The sequence below is a fragment of the Populus euphratica genome, unplaced genomic scaffold (assembly GCF_000495115.2).
Source record: "Populus euphratica unplaced genomic scaffold, PopEup_1.0 scaffold103.1, whole genome shotgun sequence".
NCBI lineage: Eukaryota > Viridiplantae > Streptophyta > Magnoliopsida > Malpighiales > Salicaceae > Populus > Populus euphratica.
This window is the reverse complement of record NW_011499891.1, coordinates 642,609-668,443: the sequence shown is the minus strand read 5'-3', so window position 1 is coordinate 668,443 and position 25,835 is coordinate 642,609. Positions and strand designations below refer to the sequence as shown.

Below are 25,835 nucleotides of genomic sequence, written 5' to 3'. Positions count from 1 at the left end.
TAGTACAAGTCCCAACAAATTTGAAGTTCAAGAATCCTTCTAGCAACAAACTATTGACTAGGGACTTGCTAGGCAATCCGTAGGAGACTTGCAGAATCTTCCTTTATATTGCTTGATGCATGCCCATGCTTAGATTACATCCGCAACAGAAAATATTAGAAAATGCTAATCAAGCATATTGGACCGTTTGATCATAAGAACACGGCGTTTTCTTCCTATCCAAGTCACCCATTGGGGATCGCTTGATACCACTTTGTAACCTGCATTTGTGTATAGCTTTCGAGCACCCATATCATCTTCATATGCCCTGAGGGCAAGACATTCAAAACCCCATAGATGGGAGAGTACATCACAGGCTTTTAGCAAGACACTTCCTATTTTCTGCCGCCTGTTATTATAAGAAATTGTTAGCCACTGCCATAACATGAAAAAGCAGTTATTAGATGATAAGATCCCTGACGGGATTGAATGTTAGAACCTGAAACTTTTGGAAACAGCTATCCCTGAAATATAAAGGTATTCATCTGCTCCTTCAAGGTGCTGTAGGACATCTTTATCTCTTAAAGCTGTGACATCCACAATGCCCACCAGTATCCTTTCAGCCTCAGCGACCAAACATGCATATCTGTGTTAATGTTAAGATAATCATCATGTTTTCTGGCGATCAATCAGCCAAAGCACCAATCTGACCTATAAAAGAAAAATTAAAGAAAGGTTTTAATTCTTTAACCACCTGCAAGGCTTGAATGGTTCGCATGCTAAAAATGGATTTCACATTCTGAGGGCTTAAAATCCTTTCTTAGCAATGTTTCATCATTACAAACTTATACATATTGTTCCATGTAATTATCATTTCTTGATTCAGTGGTTTTACCTGTCTGGAGGTGAGTTCTTAAGCTTGTAAAGAAGCCCCGAGAGCACTTCAGCCTGCGTGGTACAGCAATGAACACAGCAGTTATGAAAAAGGATAATAACAATATAGCTATCCTTTTCTCGTTCTTCCAATGATAATTAAAAGGACAGGGAAAAACCTTGAAGAACTCGAAGAAAAGGTCATCACAGAGAGCCACTGGTGTGTGAAATGCTTCAGCTTGAATTTGAGCTACTTCCCTCATCTCATCTCGATTCTCAGCTAACCTCCTTACTTTCCATCCAAACTCACTCGCCAAATACTCAAACTGCTGCTTCTTTTCTTCAACACTACTCCTATCTTCGAGAAACACTTGCTCAGTTGCTTCCGCAGCTGATGTAGTTGAAGATGTACTACGACAATGAACGATACAGCTACCACTCCAGCCCACATGTCTGTCGATCGGTTGGCCGACTTTCTTTCTGTTGCTCGCAGTTTTCCAACTTCCATGATAAAGCCTGGATCCTTTACCGGCATACCAAGGTTCATTACATAGACTGTTTGAAATCTGCAAATAGCAAAGGCGCAAATTAGCCATTTTTTTTTCATTTGTGTAGAGAAAGAGAGAATGCGGTCGCGAAAGAAGGAAAAAAAGAGCCAAAGAGTCACAATTGGTTACAAGAGCTTGTTTGTTTGGAACCATACAAGTATATTACATGTGGAAGTACCTGAGCCAACCACGTGGCGTTTAAGATTTGCCGCCAAGTGATTGGTCTCTCTATCCAGAGAGAGCCATCCCTGTCCCAATTCAGACAACTTACTACAACGGCTTCTTGCACAAGCAGAATTTGTGGTAATTACTCATTAACAACAGCCTTTTTGCCTCGAAAGCGCGAGCTACGACTCCTAAGACATTAGTGGTTAGCAATGGCTCCAACGCCCGAGAGACACCTTCGTTCTTCGAGTTTTTCGAGGTAGGAGATGGGATAGGATCGAGCTAATTGGGCCCACATTCCCTCCCAGCAAACAATCATCACTGTGAGCTAACAAATAGCTGGAGGAATATCTGCACCCACACCCCAGCCTGTATCATATATCATTCACAACTGAAGCACCAATCAAACTGTTGCAGACTTCAAGATTGTAGTAGCTACAACAAGTTAATTAAACTGTTGCAGACTTCAAGATTACTTTGACAAAAGAGAATCCCATTGTCATATTTTATGTTATAAAAGTTGAACATTATGAAATTGTTGGGTAAACACTATATTACCTTCAACTCAACCTCAAAGCAGATAATAACTCAGAAAGGACTGTTCTTTTCTCCCCCATGCCCTTTTGTTTTCCTCAAACCTGGTTAACATAAAAATTGATATTAAACTTAACTCATGGTTCGACTTGACATGAAATTTAGGTTATGGGTTAGGCTTGTTCAAATTGATCAAAGTCAATCAAAGAAAACAAACTAGATTTTTATCAAATCTTAAGTTAATCAATCAATTCTGAATTGATTTTTTTTTTCCCATCAGATTAAGTATCAACCTGTCAAACTGAATTTAATAACTATGAACCTAAGAGCACGTGTAAGATAGCAAAGAGAAAAGTTCTCTTTTAAGTTCTGGATGCCAACCATCATGTCTCCGTGTATATTACAGGAAGCCAACGCATACTTCCCCCCTCTAATTTTTTTTTTCCTCTATTGAAGTTCCAGGTTAGTCTTAACACAGAACAACTGAAGAAAGCTGACCCCTCAATTTAACTCAAGTGGCAGAAAATGAAATATGGTTTCACATATTTACCCCCTCTGAATTTGCCTATCCTTAGCAAATAACCTCATAAGGATAGCAAGTAGCAACTCAACATAGAAAACTTGCTTGGGATGATATGCTTTGTTCTTTAAGTTATCAAAGGTTGGAGATAGAAATGGATGAAGCTAATTGGGCTATTTAAGTGGCCCCTCTCACGTTGTGAGCTAGAAATAGCAGGAGAATCATTATGCCCCCATGTCTCAACCTAGACCATCTCAGAAGAGGTCAACTCGAAGCCAACCTGTACCACAACATGGAATTATTGCGGCGGATACAGACATGCCGACCACTTTGGGCGGGGACGGAATTTACTAACTTCCATAAATTTGAACCTTTCAGAGGGAAAACTTGATCCCGCGGGGACCACTTTCTGCTCATTTGGATTGTAAACTCTGTTGCAAGTGGCATGGGCTAATGCGCCTAGACCTCAGCCAAAGAACAGAACTTCTGAGCCGTGTTGCCTGCGCAAAAAGCAAAAAGAATCGATGCTTTTTATATTGCCAGCTGCAGCAGTTTAAAATGTGGTTGGCCACGTTGACGACTGGGCCCCCAAACCAAAGGTTCTGGTCCCTGTGGATCCAGTTGTGAGAACAAGAATCCCCTGGTAACTAGAACCGTGAAAAATAATATAGGGAAGTAAACTGGCTTTCCCTCTAGCTCAATAAAAGCATTAAAACCCAGTATTATGAGTAAAGACCTGGTTATGCTACTCAAAGAGATCTTGCTCTTATAATGTTTTTGAGCAGAAGCCATGACAATCTTGCAGAATGACCAACATACAAAGAAATCAAGAAACTATCACAGCACTGCAACTGGCCACAATCAGATATAACAAGTCTAAGCAAATACTCCAATATAAGAAGAACAAGAGACAAGAATTTTTAAGCTGGTTAATCATCTCGATGATTCACAATGTACTAGAGGAAGAAATAGAAGTTTCCATAAACAGTAATTGAAACATACAAATTAGTAATCACACTTGAACGACTACAGCAAAGTTAATTACCAAAGTATAAAAATTCTACCAGAAACACACAAAAACCACCTCCTTGTAAACGGAACCAACCAACACGTTCCCAATTTGATCTTTAACAACCAGCAATGTCACACAATTAAGAAGTTACAACAAATCAAAAATCCCAAACTACATAAACCGAGTCTCTGATCCCCAATTCCACTGTTACATCCTCCACGTCTTGTGCAAAAAACCTCGATTCAGATCAAGAGTCCACCAAAACAATATATGCTTCAAATCAGACCAACACTCACCAGAACCAACACTCAAATCCGAGTATAACCCATTGTGGGTCGCAAAGGCTGACTACCAACAACCGAAAGCAATCCACCTTCAACAGCACTTTCCTCATCAAGAAACAAATCCTCGGTGCCCCTAAACGCGGCATGAACTCCAACAATCACCACCCCAATAATCAAAGCAATCAAAACATTCAAACCCACATGAGTAAACACCAACGCCAATATAGTAACCAATCCGAGCACACACAAAACAACTCTGTCATCAAGACTTTTATTGAACACCACCACAGGACCATCACGTCCGAAATAAAGAAACAACCACGCCACAAATATCACAATAAACACAATCATTGAAATTGGATGCCACAAAAGACTTAAAAACAAGATTGCAAGACATATCATTGCATAATTCACACGAAAGTAATTGACGTTGAATTTGATGCGTGAAAGGGCTTCATTATAATTGTTAGGGCTAATGAAAGATGATAACTTTATAAGTTCTTGCCATGGACGGCGCGTGGCTATGAGGGTTTGAGTTGAAGTGCTGACGCGTGAGATGAATGTCAGGGTGGTTGGTGATTGTGGGGATTGTGTGGTGGTGGTGGTGGTTGTGGTTGCGCTCATGGTGGAGGGGATTGTGCCATAACCTGCTTGTGCTTTTCGTGACATTTTGGTGGAGGGTTTTTGTTTGGATCTTGAGGACCGAAAGAAAGTATTTGGAACTTTATGAGAGAAATTTACGATGGGTTTTAATTTAGAGATAGAAAGGTGACAACTTTATGGTAAAACAGCATATTTTTTAGGGTTAGGGTCTCTGTAGAATTCTAAATTTCTGGGAAGACAATTGAGAAAGCAGAGAGAATGAATTTCCTTTCTTAAGGGAAAAAGAAACTAAGAACATCATGTTCAAAACGATGGTTTTATTTAATTACAGTTGTGACCCAATAATTAGTTTCGTGGAAGGTCCAGGATTTGAGCTTAATCCACCATCGAGCATGGACACCAAATTTTGTGGAAATTGACAAGCTGCTTCTTCTTTTACTCCTTAGTTTTCAGTTTGGTACTTTAAGTTTTGGAAACTTACAGTTCAATTGAGTAAACATGAATAATTACTCTCCAAACTCACTTTTAATAAAAAATAATCAAATCCAAGACTCATAAAATCACTTTAAAAAATAGTTATTCCGGAGCACCGGAAAAAACCATGCATCAAGGTGGCACTTTCTTATTCTTTGTCGTCAGCTACATGATATCGGGAATGAGAGAATTTTTTTTTCTGGAGAAAATCAAGGAGAAGAAAATTGTCTGCAAAAGAAAGGGTAAAAGAAAATTCTGATAGTGTTGAATTTCAGCTAGAAAACTCGTACAACTACAAAGAAAAACCCTACCAAAATCGCATGGAATCATAACAAAACCGGAAAGAATTCAACATAAGAAATTTATGCCCCAAGTATCAGTTTGTCTGGGGATACCATTTCTACTCTTTCTTTACATTTCGTTTTGCTTTCTCCCCCACAGGGATTTAATACAACTAATTTGCAGCTTCTTGCAGAATATTCAGGCAAGAGAAATTCCAGCAAAGCTTTCATCTACTACTTTTGCAGTCCTTCACAGTACTAAATGTATTTGCTATGGGCACACATTATGATTTTCCCTGGTCTGTACCATGAAACTTTCTCCCAGCATCAACTGCTTCCCTGAATGAAGAGGCAAGTTGCATGGTTACGAATAAATTTAACCAGATAAGTACAAACAAGTATCAAATCCCAAATAGTAAAAAAAATATACTGCAGAGACACCATTTGAATCACAATCAGAAGTGCTTGTATTCTATGTTCATCATACAAATTCATACCTCCATCCCTCACTGATCACACGAAGGAGCTGAAATTTCAACTGGTTTTCAAACAGTTTTTTTCCTGTCCTAATGCAGTTTTTGCCAAGTAATTTGCATCTCTGCAAGTTACCGAGTCAATTTTCTCAGTTAAGGATTCAGATTCCATAAGCTGATACACTAATATCTTGACTTGAATGGAAAGAATACAAAGTTTAAAGGATCAGAGAAGCAATGATTTGTAATAAAGCTCTTTATCACATACCTAAAGGATTTCACAAGCTCCTTATTTTCAGGGTCAAGCCTCACACCCTCGTAAAAGGAATTTGCGGCTTCTTCAAACCTCTGCAAGTAAAAGACAATCAAGAAATGCTACACAACATAAATCACCATAACACCCATGGAACAAAAGGAAAAAGAAGGCATGCCTGCAACAAGCGGAGAGCTGAGCCTTCCCGGTACCAAGCTTTTGACCAATCCGGTTTAAGCTCTTTACAGGCCCTTGCATCAGCTAATGCTTGGTCAGGTTGCCCCAAGCGCATCCAACTCAGGCTTCTATTCGAAAGCACGGTAGCATTAGTGGGATCCAAATCAATTGCCTGCAAATGCACATCAACCTCTTATTCAATTAATATCCAGCAAGCTATCCAATAATGATAGTTAGTTAACACCTAGGAATTCTTCAATTTCAAGGATAAGGTATCAAAAAGTTAACAGCAAACACCTAGAAAGAAACACGTTCTTGTGTATTTCTGGATCTTCTAACACTTCAATCTAAGCTTAATTCCTTCAAATATGAATTTGCTCCATTAACCTTCCCATCTTCACACATATCTCATTCCTACAAACAAGTGTAACTACTTTCAATATTACAGGGAAATGCAAATTAAGATTTTAACACCTATTTCTTTAGGCAGTCGTGACTCATATAGGTGTCAAAAGATCCATTGTATGAAATGAGTTTTGGGAAAAATTCAAAATATCTAGTGAAAGAAAATAAGTCATTAGAAAGCTAGTTTCCAAATGCTACATGTTACTTGAAAAGGCAAATCACGCATAAGGACCCAATGTTCTAGTAAGAGAACAAGAAAAATGACAGAATAAAAACTCTAAATCTCAAAGGCATACTTGTGTATAATCATTCACTGCAGTAAGATATTCCTTTCTTCTGAAAGCATCATCTCCTCTTAATTTTGCTTCAGCAGCTCTCTCCTTTGCTTCAGGTGAAACCTGAACAAGTTAGAACATTTTTTATTGTGAAAAATATACTGAAACATATTTTAGCCAAATTGCTTGACTTGTGGAATTACTTTGACCTGACACAAAAGACAAGCCATGAAGCAAGGTAAATGTCCACGTGAACTGCAACAAGCCCCTAAAAAACATTATTATTGCTAGCATAAAGCTGTTCAATTCAGGAAAGGAAACCAACCAACTTTGGGGTAGATTGAACTGATTCATGTTATACCACTATGATTCTGAATTTGATTTTAGTTGAGTTTGGTTCTTGGGATAAGGCTTCAAGTTGCCTGGCAAACCCAACCCTATAACTTATTGACAGGCTTAGTGAAATGATCAGGTTGGAATTTGACATGTACAAATTATATGTATCTATAATTTGAATGTATTCTTCCTTCGCTAATTGATGCAGCATAAATGCAATGAACAGACTGGGAGGTTGCAAGATATAAACTTTGCGCAGATGGTTTATGAAAATGCTAAATATCAGAGAATAAGGAGAACAGAGAGCCAAATCAATCTGAAATTCAGGGTCAATATTGGGTTGGACCTTTGGGGTTAATAAGGTCAACTCAGTTCTGATCCAACTCACTTGGTTTTAGACCCATACATAACAAGTACATAAATCTTAAATAGCACTGCAAGCAAGCTGCAAAAAGATTAATTAGCATGATTTCTTGATTGGAATGAGAAGAAGAACTCTCATTAAAGTAGAACGGTCAAAGTCAGGAGCACAACTGAAGCGTTTCAACCAGCAAGCAAAAAATAAAAACAATTTCACACAAATTAACCAACTGTTTATCATTAGAAATATCTTTTATGGATGACTGCAATTATACAGGTGAAACAACACTGAATTCTAACATGATTGGACCAAATGAGAGGGAGCTGCATGTAACTGGTAATTGTAAGCTTGTCAGTGGTACTAGAGCAAGGAAAAAAGATCCATTGTCAAGGAATAACTCAATAAAGCATCCTGACATGAAAATCAGAACAAAAGCAGCACATAACTGGCAAGAAAATTAAATTATAGCATAAGTGGTACCTCAGGGAGATCTCTTTTAGGCATATCCATGTTCTCAGAAGCATCAATTTCCTTCACTATCCTAGTTTCTTCCTGCGAAGAATTTCCAATCCAAAAAAGGGGATTAATAACAGAAACTACCAAGGGTAAAATGAAATTAGCTGCGAGTAGAATAACAATATCTGGTCAAGTTAGTCTGTTATCCACTTGTTATTTCTCCCTTTTTAGCAAAAAATCTCCCTTTTATAATCTCGTTTTCTTGGCAATAGAAAATGTGTCCGGATGCACAACAGATCAAGAGTTCATTCATAAATAGCACCACGAATCCTCATGTGAGTATGGATGTACTCAAAACTTTGACCCCCTCATTGTGACACAGAAAAATGTAAATTAGTAGTTGTTAGATAGTGACAGCAGATGGAGCACATGTATTTGTGGTTTAGGAAAAGTCGGAGACCTTAAGTCTTATAAAGTTCATAACAAATCTTTAAGGATCTTAATACCTCTTTATTAGCTTCAGACAGCATGTGTGCAAGAATTCCATCAACAGTCCACTCACGAATGCTCTGAACTTTTGTTGTTAAGGGGAAGAGGATCTCAACAGCTTCACGGTTGCCTCTTGCAGCAGCAACCTGTATTGGTTTCTGACCATCCTGGGAAGCAAAGAAAATTCATAACCATTCACAGTAAAAAATAAAGGTGAACAATAATTACATGAAAGTGACCACCATATACATTTTTTTTTTTCCCATGAATAACATTTACCATGAAATAGCAACATTAAGATCTTAGGAAATTTCTATGGAAAAATACATTTAGTCATTGATTGATATGATAGAAATACAAGGGAATAGGAGAAACGCTGAATTTATGGAGGCAATCTGGCACTACTCCATTTCTGCTTTAAACTCAACCATAAGAAAGTATTCAAAATCAAAATAAATGATAATATACATCAAAGAGAGAACCCCAACTTGTAAAATCATATAGACAAACAAGAGATAACACTGTAAAGAAAGCAGTTCTCCCTCAAATAACTGAATGCAGTAACAGCCTCACCTCATCAGTGACATTAGAATCAGCTCCAGCTTCTAATAAACGGTTCAAAATTTCTGGGCTTCCTAAATCAGCAGCAATGTGCAGTGGTGTTGCTCCACCAGCAGTCACATTCACGTCAGCACCAGCCTGCACACAAGATAACACAGAAGTCAGAGCCATAAAATGGCGCAAAGTGATATGCACATAAACATAAAAAATAAGATAAAAGATGCTTCAGCACCAAAAGACATGATCTCCAGAACAAAATTCCCAAGCTTTGGTTTATGGAAATATCCGGTTCACTGTGTAAATTGCTAGCAAAACCAGTGACACAGTCACTAAATTCAAGAAATTTAACAACCATATGCAAAGTAGTAAGTGATTTAACGGAAATAGAACCACTACTTGGCTGGAGCCATATTCACTTTGCCCCCTGTAATTATGATCCATTTGAATGAAACACCTCTGCAAGCCACACCACCTGTTGTTGTTTGCACCATTGTTGTTTTCCATTATAGTTAAAAAAAATATATATGTGAATTTTAAACGTACAAATTTTTTTTTTCATGATTTCACTCATGAAGGAAAAATAATCACTACCATCAAAAGGTATTAAAGATGTCTACATATGAAATTAACTCATTTTAAAACTCTTTGCTGTTAACGTGCAAAATTGTTTAGTTAAGAAAAACCTAGTGTTTTTTTTTTTTTTTGAAGTTAGGTTTTTTCAAATGCTGGGGAAAACAAGTGGTCTAATATGTTGCATATAAAGGCACCCCAGAGAAGATGAAAAATTTACAAAACATAATCAGAGGACGGAGATACCTGAACCAACAACTCTAGGCATGCTAATGAACCAGCTGCTACAGCTGATAGCAATGGAGTTACATCATCTTCAGTTGCAGCATTAGGCTGCAAAAGAATGTCAAAAAATATAAATAACACCATAGAAAAACAATCAAGAGAAAGATAAAAGCTTGTCTTGAATAAAAAAATATTCAAATAAATTTGTAGAAGTGCTGGAACATAGCAAATAACCTGTTGGAATATTCTTTACATGAATAACTACCCAAAGAAAAAGGATGTGATAATTGTTACCCAAAAACTTCGATACTAGTAGCGGGCTGGCTTTTTGACACAATTATACATGTTCAATATAGATTGTCAAGTATCAATTTAGGCAGCCATAATTTTGCATGTTCAATTTGGATTGTCGCATCTGCCAAATTTCAAATGGCTTCACTCACTACACACAATTCATAGCTGTAACTCGCTCTCTCTGATTTGCTCTTAAAATTTGGCATTCATTAATATGATAGTAAATAAATTAATAGGGAGGGAGGGGAGGGTTTACATTTGCATGGTGCTCCAGCAACACTTTCAAAGCATCCAGTTGACCATGCCCAGCAGCCCAGAGTAAAGGAGTGCCAGCATCACTTTGTGATTCAACCTCAGCACCCTTAGAAAGCAAATACTCCATCAACTCAGTATTTCCTGCAAAGAAGCATGCAAAGCACTGAAGCAAAAATCTCAATAGAAGCGGCAGATGGAATGTATCTAGGAATAAAATTGATATTTCTGCATTAAGCATGACAGTGCATATCATTAGAAAGATCATGCACGCAACATAACCACGCAAAGGCAGAAGACTTGCCCCCATTAAACCGCAAACATACCTATTCCTGCAGAATGGTGCAATGCTGTGGCCCCTAAATCACTTGGTATAGCAGGATTGGCACCCTGGTCGAGTAGGTATTTAGCAGTGGCAGTATGTCCTTGCCGGGCAGCATGAACAAGAGGAGTCTCACCTGCATATGGTAACAAGTTCCTTGAGATGATCTATAACAGCAAGATACTGGTAACTGCAACTGACAAATGCATGCCATCTAAATTTTTGAAAAAAAAAACATGTAAAGAGATGCAAACATAAATGTAAATCATAAGAACATGGTTTCACTTTAGTTTTCAAATAAGCAGATGAAAGGAGAAAGATTTCAACTTTTTGTCCATGCCCCAATTTATTGTCATACATTTTTTCAGTGTCCCTGATACATATGGTGCTCTTCTTCTCTTCAGTTTCTTTTAGGTGTCCAATCACAGAGAAGTTAATCTAACAGCACTTTTCAAGACCTTATTCCTTTCATAGCTTTACCATGTTCAATGATGAAAATGGTAAAACTTGTAGAGCTTTGAAAATGTGTTCATGTACTACTTCTGAATATACATAAACAATAAACAATACAACCAAGAGAATTAAATTCACTAAGCACCCAATCAAACAGCCAAGCTGCCAGCTCACTATGTTCCACTATCTAAACGAACATCCACCAACAGTGATACCCAAACGAAACTACTAGACCAGGATCAGGATTGATAAGAATTTTTATAAATTTTCTCCTAGCAACAGAATATTCAAAAACTTGTCCCTGCAAAGTTGATATCTAAAAAAATACATATGAATCCTCATATTACTCTATTACACGGCCAGTCAAATCAAAAGCTGGTCTCCCTAATGCGTACCAGTCCAGCTTCATTTATCTCAAGCAAAACAGTGCCCTGGTTGCTCAATTAAATAAGATTAAGGGATTCTCACGAACAATAAGGAAGGAGTATTCTCAACACCATAAGGAGGAACAATTTGGATAAAAAAATATATATACCATCTTCATCTTTGGTATCAACATCAAGCTTCAATTCCTCAATCAAATACTTGCAAACCTCAGTCTGTGCTTCTCTTGCCGCAAAATGAAGTGCCCCTCGTTTATTAGCATCCTTGATTTCTGCCACAGTTTTTGACATTCCCTGCCCTTCATCAAGCTGTGCTGCTATATCTGTTTAACCAAACCCCAACCATCAAAATTAAACATTTACACACAAAAAAGATCCCAAACAACAAAAATACAAATGCATAGGAACCTTCTCCACCAAAAGTCAATGTAAGCCCAAAGAATGAAAAGTAAAGAAAAGAACTTACTCTTAAGAAGATCAAGATTTCCAATACAAGCAGCAGTAAGAAATTGCTGAACTTTCTGCCTCACTGCAGTCACTCACAATCGAAGATAAACAAATTCACGAACTTGCATCGAGACAAAAAGAGAACCCTTATAAAAGATATCGCTAAATTCTCCGAAATCAAACAGTTTTGCATCTCTATAGCTTCTTGTGTTTACACTACAAAAAAAAAAAAAAAAACACTGATAAAAGAGAGGGGGAGAGATACGTGACCTGCAAGTGCATCAGAAGCCATAGTAAATTTCACAGATAACTTGTTTCAATAACCTTAAAAGTGTACTGTTGTGCACCGCAAAGACAACAAGCAGATGATTCCGGAGTTTATGCTTTGCTTGCAGAGCGAAAAGAAAGGAGAAGTGAAAGACTCCCAAGCAGGGTTCACAGCTTACCACCGGGGTTCTCCGTTTTTATTCGTATAAAAAACAAATACTTAAACTATAAAATATTTGGGAAAATTACCTTAAGTCAAAATTACACTGGTCTATCATGCTTTAAAAAATTATATTTTATATTATAAATTTTATACACCCACTAATATTTAGTATTATATATAAAAAATCAATAAAAAATATTTAATTATTTATAGTCTTACCATTACTTCTTATTCGATAACTAAAATGTTTTTATATTAAATATTACATCTTTAATTTTTTTCTACTAAAATATATTAATAACACCTCAACATATTAAGTTAATTTTTTTAAAAAAAAAAAAGATTTACCATGCACTGTGAGTGATTTTACTGGACTCAAACAGTGTTTCTCGCGCAAAATTTCATTTGATCTCGTGAGAGGTTTGATTCTATTTCTTCTCATGTTTCTGGTACTTTATGATGGGTCTCCTGCGTTGTCATTTTGATTCTATTTTTTTATCCTTTTTTTAGTTGTTATCTCTTGTGCATTTGGGAGAGTTGTGGTTGGGTTAGTGGATTCTGACTTTGTTTGTTGCTCTTGCAGGTCTCTCCGGTTGTTGTTGCTTCTTTGGCCTTGGGTGCCGTTGCGATTTCGTCTGGATGCAGCTAGATAAGTAACTAGAACCCTTCTGGTTGGTTTTCTATTTTGTGGGGCTTTGGAACTTTCACTTCTATGGGTTTTGTGTGTGATTGGCTTTTTTTTCCTTTTTTTTTTTTATTGTCAATGGTGCATTTGAGTGCCGGGAGAGTTTGGGGTATAAAAGATTATATTTTTTTGGATTATCTCCCATATTTTGCATTGCATCATCTCTCTTCTGTTATGGTTGTCTTTTTTCCCTGGTTCTCTCATTTGCTATGGTTATTCTGCTTGAACCTGTTTTTTGCCTCTGCTGCTTCTAGCTGGTGTTTTTTTCTTACAGGTTCTCTTTCTTTTAGGTGCTTTGTGTGGTTCTCCTGTGTCTGGTTGCCCTCTGCTGATTTTCTTTCTGTTATTGCTTCTTCTTTTTGGCTTTTTACGTCCGAAGATGGTTCTTTGTTTTGTTGTACATCCCAGGGTTTCTTGAGCATTGTGCTGTTTCATGCTTGCACCTTTGGTGTTTGTCAAAAGGCCTGAGAGAAGGTTTCTTATCCCTCTCCCTCTCTCTTTTTTCCCATGCACTGCTTCTATGCTTTTTGTGTTGGCTTTCCACGGTGTTGCTATTGGTTAGTGCCTTGGTTTGTGATTTGGGAGGTAATTTGATCATTTATTGCATATTATGAATTTAAAAACAAAAAAAACTGCAGGGTTATATGCTCAAGTTTTACCCAATATGGTGTGTAACTGGCTACGCCTGAAGAAAAATGAATCACGTTGCCACCAGAATAATCTATGGACTATTGCAGGGCAGTCCACGTTTTACAAAGGATAGAGAGAGATTTCCTCCAAACAACATCCTTTTTATGTTATTTGGGGCAGGATTGCTTTGGATGAGCTGGACATGTTTTAGTTATAGTTATAGGACTCAGTAAATCTCAATACTCAAGTCACTAATTAGGTTAGGTGGTAACGAAGTTGAGTCTAGGATCCTAAGTTTAGGTTCGGGGGTATTTGGAATTAGTGAATGTTTGGAAGTATGATAATTTTTGTTTCTGGTTATGTTTAAAAAGTGTGTTTTATTTTAAAAAAATATCAAATTAATGTATTTTAAATTATTTTTTTTTGATGATTTTGATGTGATGATATAAAAATAAAAATAAAATATAAAAAAATTATTTTGATATATTTTTAAATTAATTTTTAAAAAAAATACTATAAACTACAATATTAAACACATATTTTTTACAGAGATTAAGTATGTTTGTGTTTATTTTTTAAAGTGTTTTTCACTTATAAAAGTATGTTAATAATATTTTTTATTTTTAAAAAATTATTTTTAAAATTAACACATTAAAATTATTTAAAAATATTAAAAATATATTAATTCAAAACAAAAAAAAATTAAATTTTTTTAAAAGTGAAAATAAAAAGCACTCCCTAAGATGTTTGGGTTACAATTAAGGGCACCGTTTGTCATTAAAGTTTAGTTTAGTCATGTAGTTGATTTTAAAAAAAAAATTAGCTTAATTTTAAATTATTTTGATATGTTAATCTCAAAATAAAATTTAAAAAATAAAAAATATTATTTTAATATATTTTCAAACTAAAAAAATACACAAAAATAAAATATTCAAATATATTTCTTTATCAATGCTTCAAACAGTATAAAACCTCTCGTAAATATCCATATTTTCTTCGAAGAAATACAATTAATTATCCTTGGCTTCGAACTCTTATGCATGGCAAGCCATGATGAACGCATGCATATCATCCAAGAAGATAAAGAATTATGTACAGGAGTAACTGTGTAGTCATCAATGGGGATGTAACAGGAGAGGCATGCCTTCAATTTGAATTTCCATATAAAAAAAGAGGCCAAATTACAGTTTCTATAGGCTCTGTTTCCAACAGCAAATAATGAAATTTGCATGCTTCATGGAAACTCTGATAAAAAAAGAAGAAGAAATAAAACAGAAATGAGTCAATCTCTAACCAAGTTATCAAGAACCAATGAACAACTACTCCACTGGCCTTGTAGAAGAACCCATAATCAATGTCACCCCATGTTTGTTGGCCTCTATATTGGTAGTAAATTCTATCAATACCTAGTGAAAATTTAAGCCAGCCCTCCCTCTCCTTTCTCTTTCTGAATTTTTTTTTTTCTCTCTCTCTCTAGCTCTGTACAATTTATCCCGCACTTTGATCAATAAGACTGCATGACTGAACAAGCTACAGCTTGTGCCCAGTGCCTTAACTTGGTCTTAACCTGCTTTGGATCATCACCTGCATGCAGATAATCAGAAATGTCCAGCTTCGTGTAATTCTGTACTTGAATACAGAAAATCTTTCTTCTTATTTTTTCCGAAGTATATGAAATTAAATTTGAAATGGCTGGTTAATTCGTAAGTTCAATTTTTTTCTAATAATGATAATCAAAAGTGACGAAATGCAATTAGTAATGCTGATCAGGATATGGAAACTTTACCTGGGCTGCATATTTTCCAGTCTGGATCACTCATGGGGCTCCCAAATGAAGATGAACGTGTGCCCATTGCTGAAGATGATGAAGAAGATAAGTCGCCACTTTGCGGTGTGGACACCGGACTTGGTGAGAGTTGCCGGTTAACTGCAAAATAGAGATCCAATGCTGGCAATGTATTGGTCAATTGATTGCCCTCTTCCTCTTTAAATCCAAATCCAAGCTCTATACACCCTTTAAGCTCATGCAAGTCTTCATCTGTCAAGTCATCAGATTCTAGCAGCCCGCTCTTTCTCCTCTCTTGCACTAGTATTTGGCGGCGGCGTCTCTCCCACGCTCTGTCACGTCGAGTCTCGCACATTGAGAGTTGCTTGGACAATAGTTTCTTGTTTTTCAATACAAGTGGTGCCAATGGCATGCGCTCCAAATCTTCGGAATCTGAGGAGTTCAATGATGGCAATGAAGACGACGAAGACGATAGAATATTCACCTTCTGAGCCTTAGGCTCATGACAGTTCTTCATTCTATAAATGTCAGGTGAGGGAGTGCAGGCACGGCAAGTGGGCAAAACGATATTGAGGCAGCAGCGACAGAAGGAAACTGTCGCTCTACCACCAAATGGGAGCAATGCGGGACAGGGGCGGGGGCGTCTCTGAAAAGTTATGGAAATGCTCTTCTCCAAGTATTTTCAAAAAGGAACCAACCACACCAGGTGAAGCTGGATTTGATTGAGAAGGCTTCAATGGGTGAGAGGAGAGAGCACACAGGAAAATGGGGGGGGAGGAGGGCGACTGTCACGCCTATCCGTTGGGAGGATTTGCTAGCCATTTATTTATAACTGTCATTTACCGGACTTTTTAGTTAAATTTGGAGGCTGTGCTGGCCATTTTTGGTTTTGTGTTGTCTATTTTGGAGGATTCGATGAGTTACTATCCTAGCTACATATTCACATATTCTTAGCATGTAGCTACTCTGCCTCTCTGTGTGTTATGATTGTCGCCTTATACATTCCTCTGTAATGTCACCAACAGAAAATATATTTTTGTTACTGACATCCACTTCATTTTTGTTATCAACTAGATAGATCGCATCCGTTTTGGCGTGTACCGACTTGATTTTTTTTTTATAACTTTAAAAAACAATGGTAAAATGTTGTTAGTGTATTTTAGAATTATATATATATATATATACACAGACACTCCTAAAAGATGAAGATGAAAAGAAAATGAAAAAAAAAAAGCTCTGACCCCATCCAAATTAAATAAAAAATTTATAATCTACATCATGAAGCAAGGATATTTTCATAAAAAATATATAGAAAAAAATAAATTTAAAGTTGAATGTTGAAATTAAAAAAAAAAATAAGTATAAAAAAATAAAAATAAAAACTAATATCAACTCAAGCTAATATTTCATATCTATGATCCAAGTCATAAGATAAGAATAACTGCATCGAAAAAAATAATAAAACTCAATCTTCATCCATCTACTGCTGAAGGCTTAAAATAAAAAAAAAATCAATTATGAACAAATTTTACATAATAATAATAATAATAATAATAAAGATGTAAAAGCTCTAAGCCAATTCAAGCTATTATGATAAATGTGTGACGTAGATTATGAGACCAAGTTGTTATCATAGAAAGAAAAATAAATAAATAAAACTTAATTTTTAACAAAATTGATGTTAAATTATGAAGTCAAAAAATAAAATTGTTGTAAAAAAAGACATAAAAAACCAATATTAATGCAGGTTAAAATCTTATACTCATGACTCAAGTTATAAGACTGGGATCATCACACCGAAATAATTAATGAAATTCAATTGTAAACAAATTAAATATTAAAGTATGAATTTAAAAAAAAAAACATAGAGAACCAATTTTAAAAAAAAAACAATACAAAAATTAAAAAATTACAAGAATAAAGGCAAAACTTGATATAAAATTGAAAAATAAATTAAAAAAGAATAATAAAAAGAATAAGAATTAAATTTGATATAAATATCAAGCAGAACAAAATGTTAAATAATAAAATCAAAAATCAAAATTAATCAAAAATAGAATTCAAATAAATAAAAAGCAATCAAAAAATAAATGTCAAAATTAAAATAAGAAGAAGATGGGGGACAACCTATAATTCTAGCTAAAGAAGGCGGAAAAGAATTCAATTTTTAAATATTACGAGACGCTTTACATGTGTTATTTTTTTGGATGCGCCTCCACGTAATCTGTTAGTGAATATAACAGTTGGCGTCTAAAATGCATCGCACATATCATTTAAAGAGTACAGATGTTTTCTATATGCGGGTGTGTGCACTACACATACCAATAATTATTTTATTTAGTTTATCAAAAAATTTAAGTGCCCCTGTAACCTCACGTAATATTAATGAAAAAACCATAATCAAAAATCAAAAAACCCCTTTATCTAAGATGTAGATTATTATTTTTTTGTGCTTATAAGTGTACCTTGGTAATTCCACTGTGTTAATAAAGATAGAAAACCAAAAATACCTCTACCTAAATAAATATACAAATTTAATAAAAGATCTTTCTACCCCCACTCAATATAATAATGATAAATGGATCTCATAAAAAAAATAATTTTGTCTTTATAAACAAGTTATATTATTTTTATTATAGAGGGTAAAATGATAATTTTATTGTGAAAATCCACAGTAAATTATGTACATACATGATGATTTTTTTATTTTTTTTAGTTTTTGTTTTAATACCTTCATTTGATATTTTCTTAATCTTTTAGTATTTGTTATTTATGAATTAGAGAGGTTTTTTTGGGTTAATTTTGTAAATCCAACTATATATATTGATATAAAATATATATTTTTAATTTGTTAAATTAAAAAACTCATGACTCAAATTTATCCGGAGCCAGGTTTCTAATTAAATTGGATCGGAACATTATAAATTTAGATTTTTTAATCAAGGATTTTTTTTTTAATAATTCCGTTGGCAAATCAACGCCAAGGAAAAAAAATATAGTAATTCAGAGTGTACGAACCGTCAATGACAAATCTCTATCCTTGAAGAGAGAAGGAAGGAAGGGAAGAGTAAGAAGCAGAAGAGGTAAAAGGGAAAGTATTACCGCCATCAAACCTTATAATTACCTTATAATAAAGTATAATTTCTAGCTTAGATAAGTTATCAGCCCTTATGATCACAAAAATTATGGGTTAAGAGTCACATCCATGCATCTTTCTAAATAACATTTTAGGTTTGTTTATGTTCTTGCTGTGCAATGTCGTTAAACCTCGAGAGTCGAGACCCGCTAGAAGGCTAGCCATTTTTCTGATATATTTACAGAGACACATATTTGGCAATCCAGCAGATTCTTATGCGGCATGAAAATCTGAGGGCTTGTCAGCTACTCAAGACAGTTGTCTGAATTATAAGCAAAATATGCTTGGTTCTGATTTTTATGCAATTTAGCTCAGTGGCTCTTTCGACAACCTGAAACAACTGTCCCAAGGGCATCAAGCCCTAGAGAACTCAACTTACAAATGCTAAATATAGCATTGTCTTAGAACCAATCAAAGCAATAGAATCAACGATTCTTTCTCCCCTTCATCAGTTTCCAACAACCTGCCAGTTCCGTACAATGGATGTTTAGCGCCCCAAAAGGAAGAGAGAAGAAAAGAACTCTTAGAAAGTTTCATCACCTCTTCTTGCCTGGTTTGATCCCCTCTGATCCAGGCATGAGTCTCCATGAGAGATTAAAGACGGCTTAGGCTAGCTAACCCTCCATAAACATTCAGAAAGAAAAACAAATAGTCCCGGTGTACAGGAAAAAACTGTTCCTTCTTTCCTGTACGCCCTAATGCATGCCCTCCCTGTCCATTTCTTTTCAGCCATGCATGCTAATATTTATTTTTTGTTTTCTTTAGCTTGTTTCACTCTTCTTTTCAATGCCCTTTATGTGTCCGGTATTGGGCCTCAGCCACAGAGCTTGTCTTTGAACTGTGGATCAGAAAATGGTGGCACGGATGGTGACGGGAGAAAATGGGAATCGGATGTCAAATACATCACTGGAAATCATCCACAAGCCAGAGCTCAATACCAAGATTCTTCAATTGTTTCTGAGGTTCCATACATGGATGCCAGGATTTTCACATCCGAAGCAACCTATAACCTCCCTATCACAGAGAAAACGCGTTATTGGCTCAGGCTCTCCTTTTATCCTTCTGAATATTCTGGCCTCAATATATCAGACTCCTATTTCTCTGTCGTCGCAGGAGGGATTACTCTCCTGAACAATTTCAGTGCTTCGATTACAGCGCAGGCTCTCACTCAGGCTTACCTCGTTAAAGAGTATTCTCTAGCTCCCATGAATTCTCATATTCTCAATCTCACCTTTAAACCAGCAGATAAGCCTGAGGCTTTTGCTTTTATCAATGCTATAGAGTTGGTTCCAATCCCTGATCTCTTTGGATCAGGGACAATGGTGGGGTTTTCTGACCAAACTTTTGACGCCACGGATGGAAATTTGCAGACAATGTATAGATTGAATGTAGCAGGGCAGTATATTTCACCAACCAAAGACTCCGGTAATCTTACAAGAACCTGGTATAATGATGCGCCATATTTATTTAGTGCGGCAACTGGGGTTAATTTGCAGAGTAATGAAAGCTTTGAAGTCCGGTATGGAGAATTGGCAGAGTCTGTAGCACCACCTGATGTTTACAGAACGGCAAGAAGTATGGGATATAACAAGGACCTCAACATGAAATTCAATTTGACATGGTTGTTTCAGGCTGATGCCAATTTCACATATGTTGTGAGGCTGCATTTCTGCGAGTTCCAATTAAGCAAAGTCAATCAGAAAGTCTTTAACATTTACATCAACAATCAAACTGCCCAGGCTGATCCTAATGCAGCCGATATTATTGGGTGGACAGGAGAAAAGGGAGTGCCATCATATAAAGACTACGCAGTTTTTGTCAAGGACAGGGAAGGCGATGAAGAAATTCGGGTGGACTTGCATCCATCAACCTCTTCGAAACCTGAATTTTATGACGCGTCACTCAATGGAATAGAGATATTCAAGATGAGTGACAGGAACAACAACTTGGCAGGTCATAACCCTGTGTTATCAGAAATGCTTGCTAATCACATGGCTAAAGCTAGCCTTAAGGCATTTAAGACAGACAGTAAAGCTGTGATGGGAACTGTTGGTGGAGTTGGCGCTTTGTTGTTTGCTGTAGTTTGCGTTGCTGTTTACCAAAGGACTAAGAGAATTCCTGGCTTTGATTCACATACATCCACCTGGCTACCAGTCTATGGAAATTCCCATACTGTAAGCAAATCATCAATCTCTGGCAAGAGTTCTCAAAGCAGTCACCTTTCAACACTGGCTCAAGGTCTTTGTCGCCATTTTACGCTTCCAGAGATGCAAAGGGCAACCAAGAATTTTGATGAGTCTAATGTCATTGGTGTTGGAGGATTCGGTAAGGTGTATAAAGGTGTTATAGATCAAGCAACCAAAGTGGCCATTAAAAGATCAAATCCACAATCAGAACAAGGAGTTAATGAGTTCATGACTGAGATTGAGATGCTTTCGAAGTTGAGACACAAGCATTTGGTCTCACTGATCGGTTTCTGTGATGAAGATGGTGAGATGTGCCTGGTTTATGACTACATGGCACTTGGAACTATGAGGGAGCATCTTTACAATACCAAGAAACCTCGTCTGTCATGGAAGCAACGGTTGGAGGTTTGTATTGGAGCAGCAAGGGGACTTCACTACCTTCACACTGGGGCTAAGTACACAATCATTCACAGGGATGTCAAGAGCACAAACATTCTGTTGGATGAGAACTGGGTTGCCAAGGTTTCTGATTTTGGGCTCTCGAAAACCGGTCCTGATATGGACAAGGGCCATGTTAGTACAGTGGTGAAGGGCAGCTTTGGTTACTTGGATCCTGAATACTTTAGGAGGCAACAATTGACTGAGAAATCTGATGTCTACTCATTTGGAGTTGTCCTATTCGAGGCTCTGTGTGGAAGGCCTGCTCTCAATCCTAGCCTACCAAAAGAACAAGTTAGTCTCGCTGATTGGGCTCTTCATTGTCAAAAGAAAGGAATTATTGAGGACATCATTGATCCTCACATCAAGGGAAAAATTACCCCTGAATGCCTGAAAAAGTTCGCAGAGACAGCTGATAAGTGCTTGGCTGAATCAGGACCCGAACGCCCTAACATGGGTGATGTCCTATGGAATCTTGAATTTTCCCTCCAATTGCAGGACAACCCTGAAGGTTCAAATGATAGATCACAAGGCGAGGGAAGTGAAACTTCTGAAGAAAGTATAAGAAACCGCAACTTGGAAATGCATTATAACAATCTCAGCCTCGGAAGCATTAGTGAAGTGAGTGGAGGATCTGAAGACTCTGGCGATATCTTCTCTCAGATTGTCAATCCAAAAGGGCGATGAACATAACGTTCTTGGGAACCGCTCAGCTACCTCGAATGGGGATCAGTGGAGGCCATGGAACTCAAGCATGTAAATCCAGTTTTCTTGGTCACTTAAGAGGGTGATCATTTTTTGTTCCCTATTTGGTGGATATCCTCTACTTGTGTTTTATTAGTATTATTACATAATGGTGAGGCTTGTTTAAATTCATAGCCCTTGTACTCTACATAAAGAATCAAGAAAAGGAGTCATGATCTCCAAGCCAGCCTGCTACTCTATATGTTTTGCTCAATCTACCATTTAACTTGTGTATTAAAGATGTATTATCTCATAAAATTTTGAATCTATTTTTTTTTTCCTTATCTTAGTTTCTAGACTTTCTCTATGCTTGAATTCTGCTTCATATCGATGTTGCTGAAACATTTGTCAAGAAAACAAAATGATGAAGGAAAAACAACTTGACATACAATGTAAATTCTCTTGACATATCAAGTTCTGCAACAACTCATTATCAAGTCTGATAGCATTCTGATTAGATGAAAGGAACATCATGCCTCTCTATGTTCTTAATGTTAATTTGTTTCAACCTCGAAGCATGTAACTTGATAGGTCATGTCATGACTAAATGAAGGCTAGAGGAAGATGATCCTGGGAATTTGTTTTTTCTGCTACTTTTTTTTTTTGTCACTGTAACAAGAAGATTTCTTTATCGAATTCCATGTCTTCTTGAACCAATTCACTCAAGTTATTTTCTCCAGAAACGGAACTTGTCTAAGGAGAATTCCAGGCATTATGCAGGAGGAGGTAATAGAAGACCTCGTCCAAGCAGCCATCAGAATTATGAGGAATCAAACGACATGTCATTTGAACAGCTCCAACTGGTATGTCGTTTGAGATGTCATAACCAGTAAATTGGCATAACTTATGAACTACAAGCAATGGGGTAGATTGTAATTTGAATTAAACGTTGATGTGTAATGTTGATTCATAACGAAGGATTTCTCAATTTACATGATTCCATTGGTTATAACACTTTGATCTTGGATTTGCTACATGCATGCTTTCAATTTTTTTAACCAATTATTGAATTTCTTTTTTTCATGATTCTTTGTTATAATTATTAAAACTTGGTTCAGCTAATGATCAGGTGAATTGAACTTAGAATTGGTCCAGTTTAAAAATATAAATTATTTTTATAATTAATTTATTAAAAACTTACATGAAATTACGATTAAAAAATTAGATTGGATTATTAAAAAAATTTAAAAAAATAAAGAAAATATTGTGTACATAGACACAAACTTGGTTCAACCAATGAACGGCTTGGTTCATTTTTTTAATTGTTATTTATTTGGTTTTTTAGACTTCATTATTGTATTTTGTATTTTAACTTTATATCTAGCTTTTTATTGTTTTATAATTTGTTTTGTTGTTCTTTAGGGTTTGTTCTTTATAGAGTTGATTTTGAGCTCATGACCATGGTCATGAGTTTTAAATATATGTATCATTTCATTTATTTTATGTATTTAATTTGATTTTTATTTTGTAATTACTATTTTTTAATTTTTATAGCTTTTTAATCAATTGCATCTCTCATCATTTGTTTTAATTAGATTTGTATATTAAATTTGATTATCATTATTTTTTTATTATTTATTTGTTTTTACCCCTTCCTGATTGAATTTTATTTTCAATTTCACCTTTCAATATTTTATTTCAAATTATTTTTATATCAAATTTAGTTTTTATTTTTTAATTGTTATTTCTTTTGCTTTATAAACTTTTTTTATTGCTTTTTTTTTCAATTTCATCTCTAGCTTTTTATTGTTTTATAATTTTGCTTCTTTTTTTTTTTACCTTCTATAGGGTTGTTTTCAGGATTATAACTAAAGTCACATGTTTTGAAAGTTAACACGAGTTAACTTTAATTTTTTTTAAAAAAATTTAAATTATATTTTTTAATTTTATCCTTTAATATTTGATTGATTAAGAATTAATTTTTGTATTTTTGTATTTTTCTTTTTCCTTCTATTGGATTAGCAAGTTATCATAGATTAACATAAATCTTTTATTTATTACTTTTTTAAAATTACTTTTTTTCGTTTCTTTGAACATTAAGATGTTTTATAATTGAGATTTATAATTTAATTTAATTTTTTATAAGATTATTTTAATATCGCCATCAGGTCGTAAATTTAGTATACTAACTTAGATGAGTTTATTTTGTTTTTTTATACTTTTTTATGTTATTATTTTTTTATTATAGTTATATTTTTTATTTGTATTATTTAAATTAATAGAGATTATTAAGTTTAGTATAATTAATGACCTGAATCTCTAATTTTTTATTTTTTTCTCTAATGCTTGTATCCTTTTAATATTTTTTTAACTTCAGATAAAATTTGGTCAGCCCACATTATACTCATACCCTAGTATTGAACTAACCAAGAACTAGATATAATTGATTTAAGATCAACCCAACATGTGTCACTTTATAAAAAAAATCTGTAAGAAATAAAACATCTTTCTAAGTATTGAATTGGTGACCAGTGGAATATATATAAATATATCTTCATTTCATTTTCTTCCCTGCCATGCCATTGACGTATTAAACTTCGAAATATCTCCTTAACTGTACAAAGATTAGCTTACCAACCAAGCAGCCTGTAGCTCAATAGCGTAAGGCGCTGCTCGCCTTCTTTCGAACCTCGATTCGAGTTCCAGTAGGAGTGGGGTTGGTTAGTGGTGTCCTTCCTGATTCTGCTAACTCCTTGCTGTGTGGTACGCTTGTCGCCCCCGCGGTGCCTAACCTGTTCACTGAGGCTTGCAGGATGTCCAGTGGACCGTGAGATTAGTCGTGATGCGCGTAAGCTGGCCCGAACACCCACGTTAATAAAAAAAAAAAAATAGCTTACCATGAAGTACGGTGTCGCACACAATTACTGCCATTTAATTAATCAAACTTCATAGTTAATTAATTATTCTCAAAAAGATTTAAGAAGAAATTATCAAGCTTTAATCTCTTATTAAACATCTTGGGGACCCACTTTTTGGTAGTAATATGATTAATCTTATCTGATAAATATGTTTTATGTATTAAATATTGCTTGCATCCAGCAAAGTCATAGTTGCGTATTAGGTTCTTTGTAGAATTAAATTTAATAATTAAATGTTTATTTATTTATTTATAATGATGAATTCTATATTTCTAGAAGATGAACAATTGGATTAGCACCAAAAAACAGACAAGATAGTTCATAGTATCTTCGCTTAATGTAGTGGACATTTAGTCATCAAACGTCAGGCAAACATGTCATGTAATTGAATTATTAGTGCAAATGTCACTTAAACCGAACTCAAACCCTAGATTAATTGATGGCTAATTTAGTATTTGAGATGAACACACTATTCACAATTTTTAATGACGAAATGACTTGGGAATATTGTTTTTCCCATTCAACCCGCTGTTTAAATTGTTTTTTAAACAGATTTTTATTCGAAAAATATCAAACTGGCATCTTTTTAATTATTTTTTAATGATCTTAATATGTTCTAGAGAAAAAAAAGAGAAGCATGATAAGAAGCTTGAATAATATTATAAGCTGAACACGCAGTCCATGGAATTGCTGAAAGTTTATAAAATGTAAAGCATGCTTATCATCAACTCGGTCGTTCGTCATTGTTTAGTGGAAGGAATCATTAAAGGCTGCATAGATTTCCAAATTAATCGCAAACAATTGGATAAATATATGATCAATGATTAACCCATTTGACAACAAATCAAGAATTGAAGCTTAATGGGGTCATGATATGGGATTGGGACCTCGCTAGTGCTGCCAAATCCTCAAAGATTGAATCTAATCCTAATGCTTT

The 25,835-nt window shown here is 35.4% G+C and overlaps 5 protein-coding genes and 1 long non-coding RNA gene across 8 annotated transcripts; 2 read left to right on the top strand and 4 right to left on the bottom strand.

Moving 5' to 3' along the window:
* Positions 1-19: 19 nt before the first annotated feature.
* LOC105131220 (Acyl-CoA N-acyltransferases (NAT) superfamily protein) lies at positions 20-1,507 on the bottom strand. The gene is made up of 4 exons (XM_011034089.1): positions 1,032-1,507; positions 875-927; positions 479-625; positions 20-388 (listed from the first exon to the last, which is right to left on the bottom strand). Exons 1-4 carry the CDS (start codon positions 1,446-1,448, stop codon positions 166-168), a joined length of 840 nt encoding a protein of 279 aa, XP_011032391.1. The 5' UTR covers positions 1,449-1,507; the 3' UTR covers positions 20-165.
* Positions 1,508-3,576: 2,069 nt separating this feature from the next.
* Positions 3,577-4,857, bottom strand: LOC105131219 (PRA1 family protein E-like). Its single transcript, XM_011034088.1, has one exon. It carries the CDS (start codon positions 4,582-4,584, stop codon positions 3,940-3,942), a length of 645 nt encoding a protein of 214 aa, XP_011032390.1. The 5' UTR covers positions 4,585-4,857; the 3' UTR covers positions 3,577-3,939.
* Positions 4,858-5,232: 375 nt separating this feature from the next.
* LOC105131217 (ankyrin-1) lies at positions 5,233-12,492 on the bottom strand. Its single transcript, XM_011034087.1, has 13 exons — positions 12,276-12,492; positions 12,025-12,087; positions 11,711-11,881; positions 10,727-10,858; positions 10,405-10,544; positions 9,876-9,962; positions 9,072-9,197; positions 8,516-8,665; positions 8,034-8,105; positions 6,878-6,979; positions 6,178-6,348; positions 6,015-6,094; positions 5,233-5,612 (listed from the first exon to the last, which is right to left on the bottom strand). The coding sequence occupies exons 1-13, from the start codon at positions 12,295-12,297 to the stop codon at positions 5,558-5,560; spliced, it is 1,371 nt and encodes a 456-aa protein (XP_011032389.1). The 5' UTR covers positions 12,298-12,492; the 3' UTR covers positions 5,233-5,557.
* Positions 12,493-12,747: 255 nt separating this feature from the next.
* Positions 12,748-14,094, top strand: LOC105131215 (uncharacterized). Of its 3 annotated transcripts, none has more exons than XR_843392.1 (3): positions 12,748-12,855; positions 13,019-13,705; positions 13,759-14,094. It is a non-coding gene; the product is annotated as an uncharacterized LOC105131215 (long non-coding RNA). The 3 variants fall into 3 exon arrangements; XR_843391.1 differs by having other exon boundaries at positions 12,751-12,855; positions 12,946-13,705; XR_843393.1 differs by having other exon boundaries at positions 12,754-12,884.
* A 603-nt stretch (positions 14,095-14,697) lies between these two features.
* Positions 14,698-16,555, bottom strand: LOC105131216 (uncharacterized). The gene is made up of 2 exons (XM_011034086.1): positions 15,537-16,555; positions 14,698-15,334 (listed from the first exon to the last, which is right to left on the bottom strand). Exons 1-2 carry the CDS (start codon positions 16,051-16,053, stop codon positions 15,255-15,257), a joined length of 597 nt encoding a protein of 198 aa, XP_011032388.1. The 5' UTR covers positions 16,054-16,555; the 3' UTR covers positions 14,698-15,254.
* Positions 16,556-19,370: 2,815 nt separating this feature from the next.
* On the top strand, positions 19,371-22,286 carry LOC105131214 (receptor-like protein kinase ANXUR1). The gene has a single exon (XM_011034085.1). It carries the CDS (start codon positions 19,371-19,373, stop codon positions 21,981-21,983), a length of 2,613 nt encoding a protein of 870 aa, XP_011032387.1. The 3' UTR covers positions 21,984-22,286.
* The last annotated feature ends 3,549 nt before the right edge of the window (positions 22,287-25,835 follow it).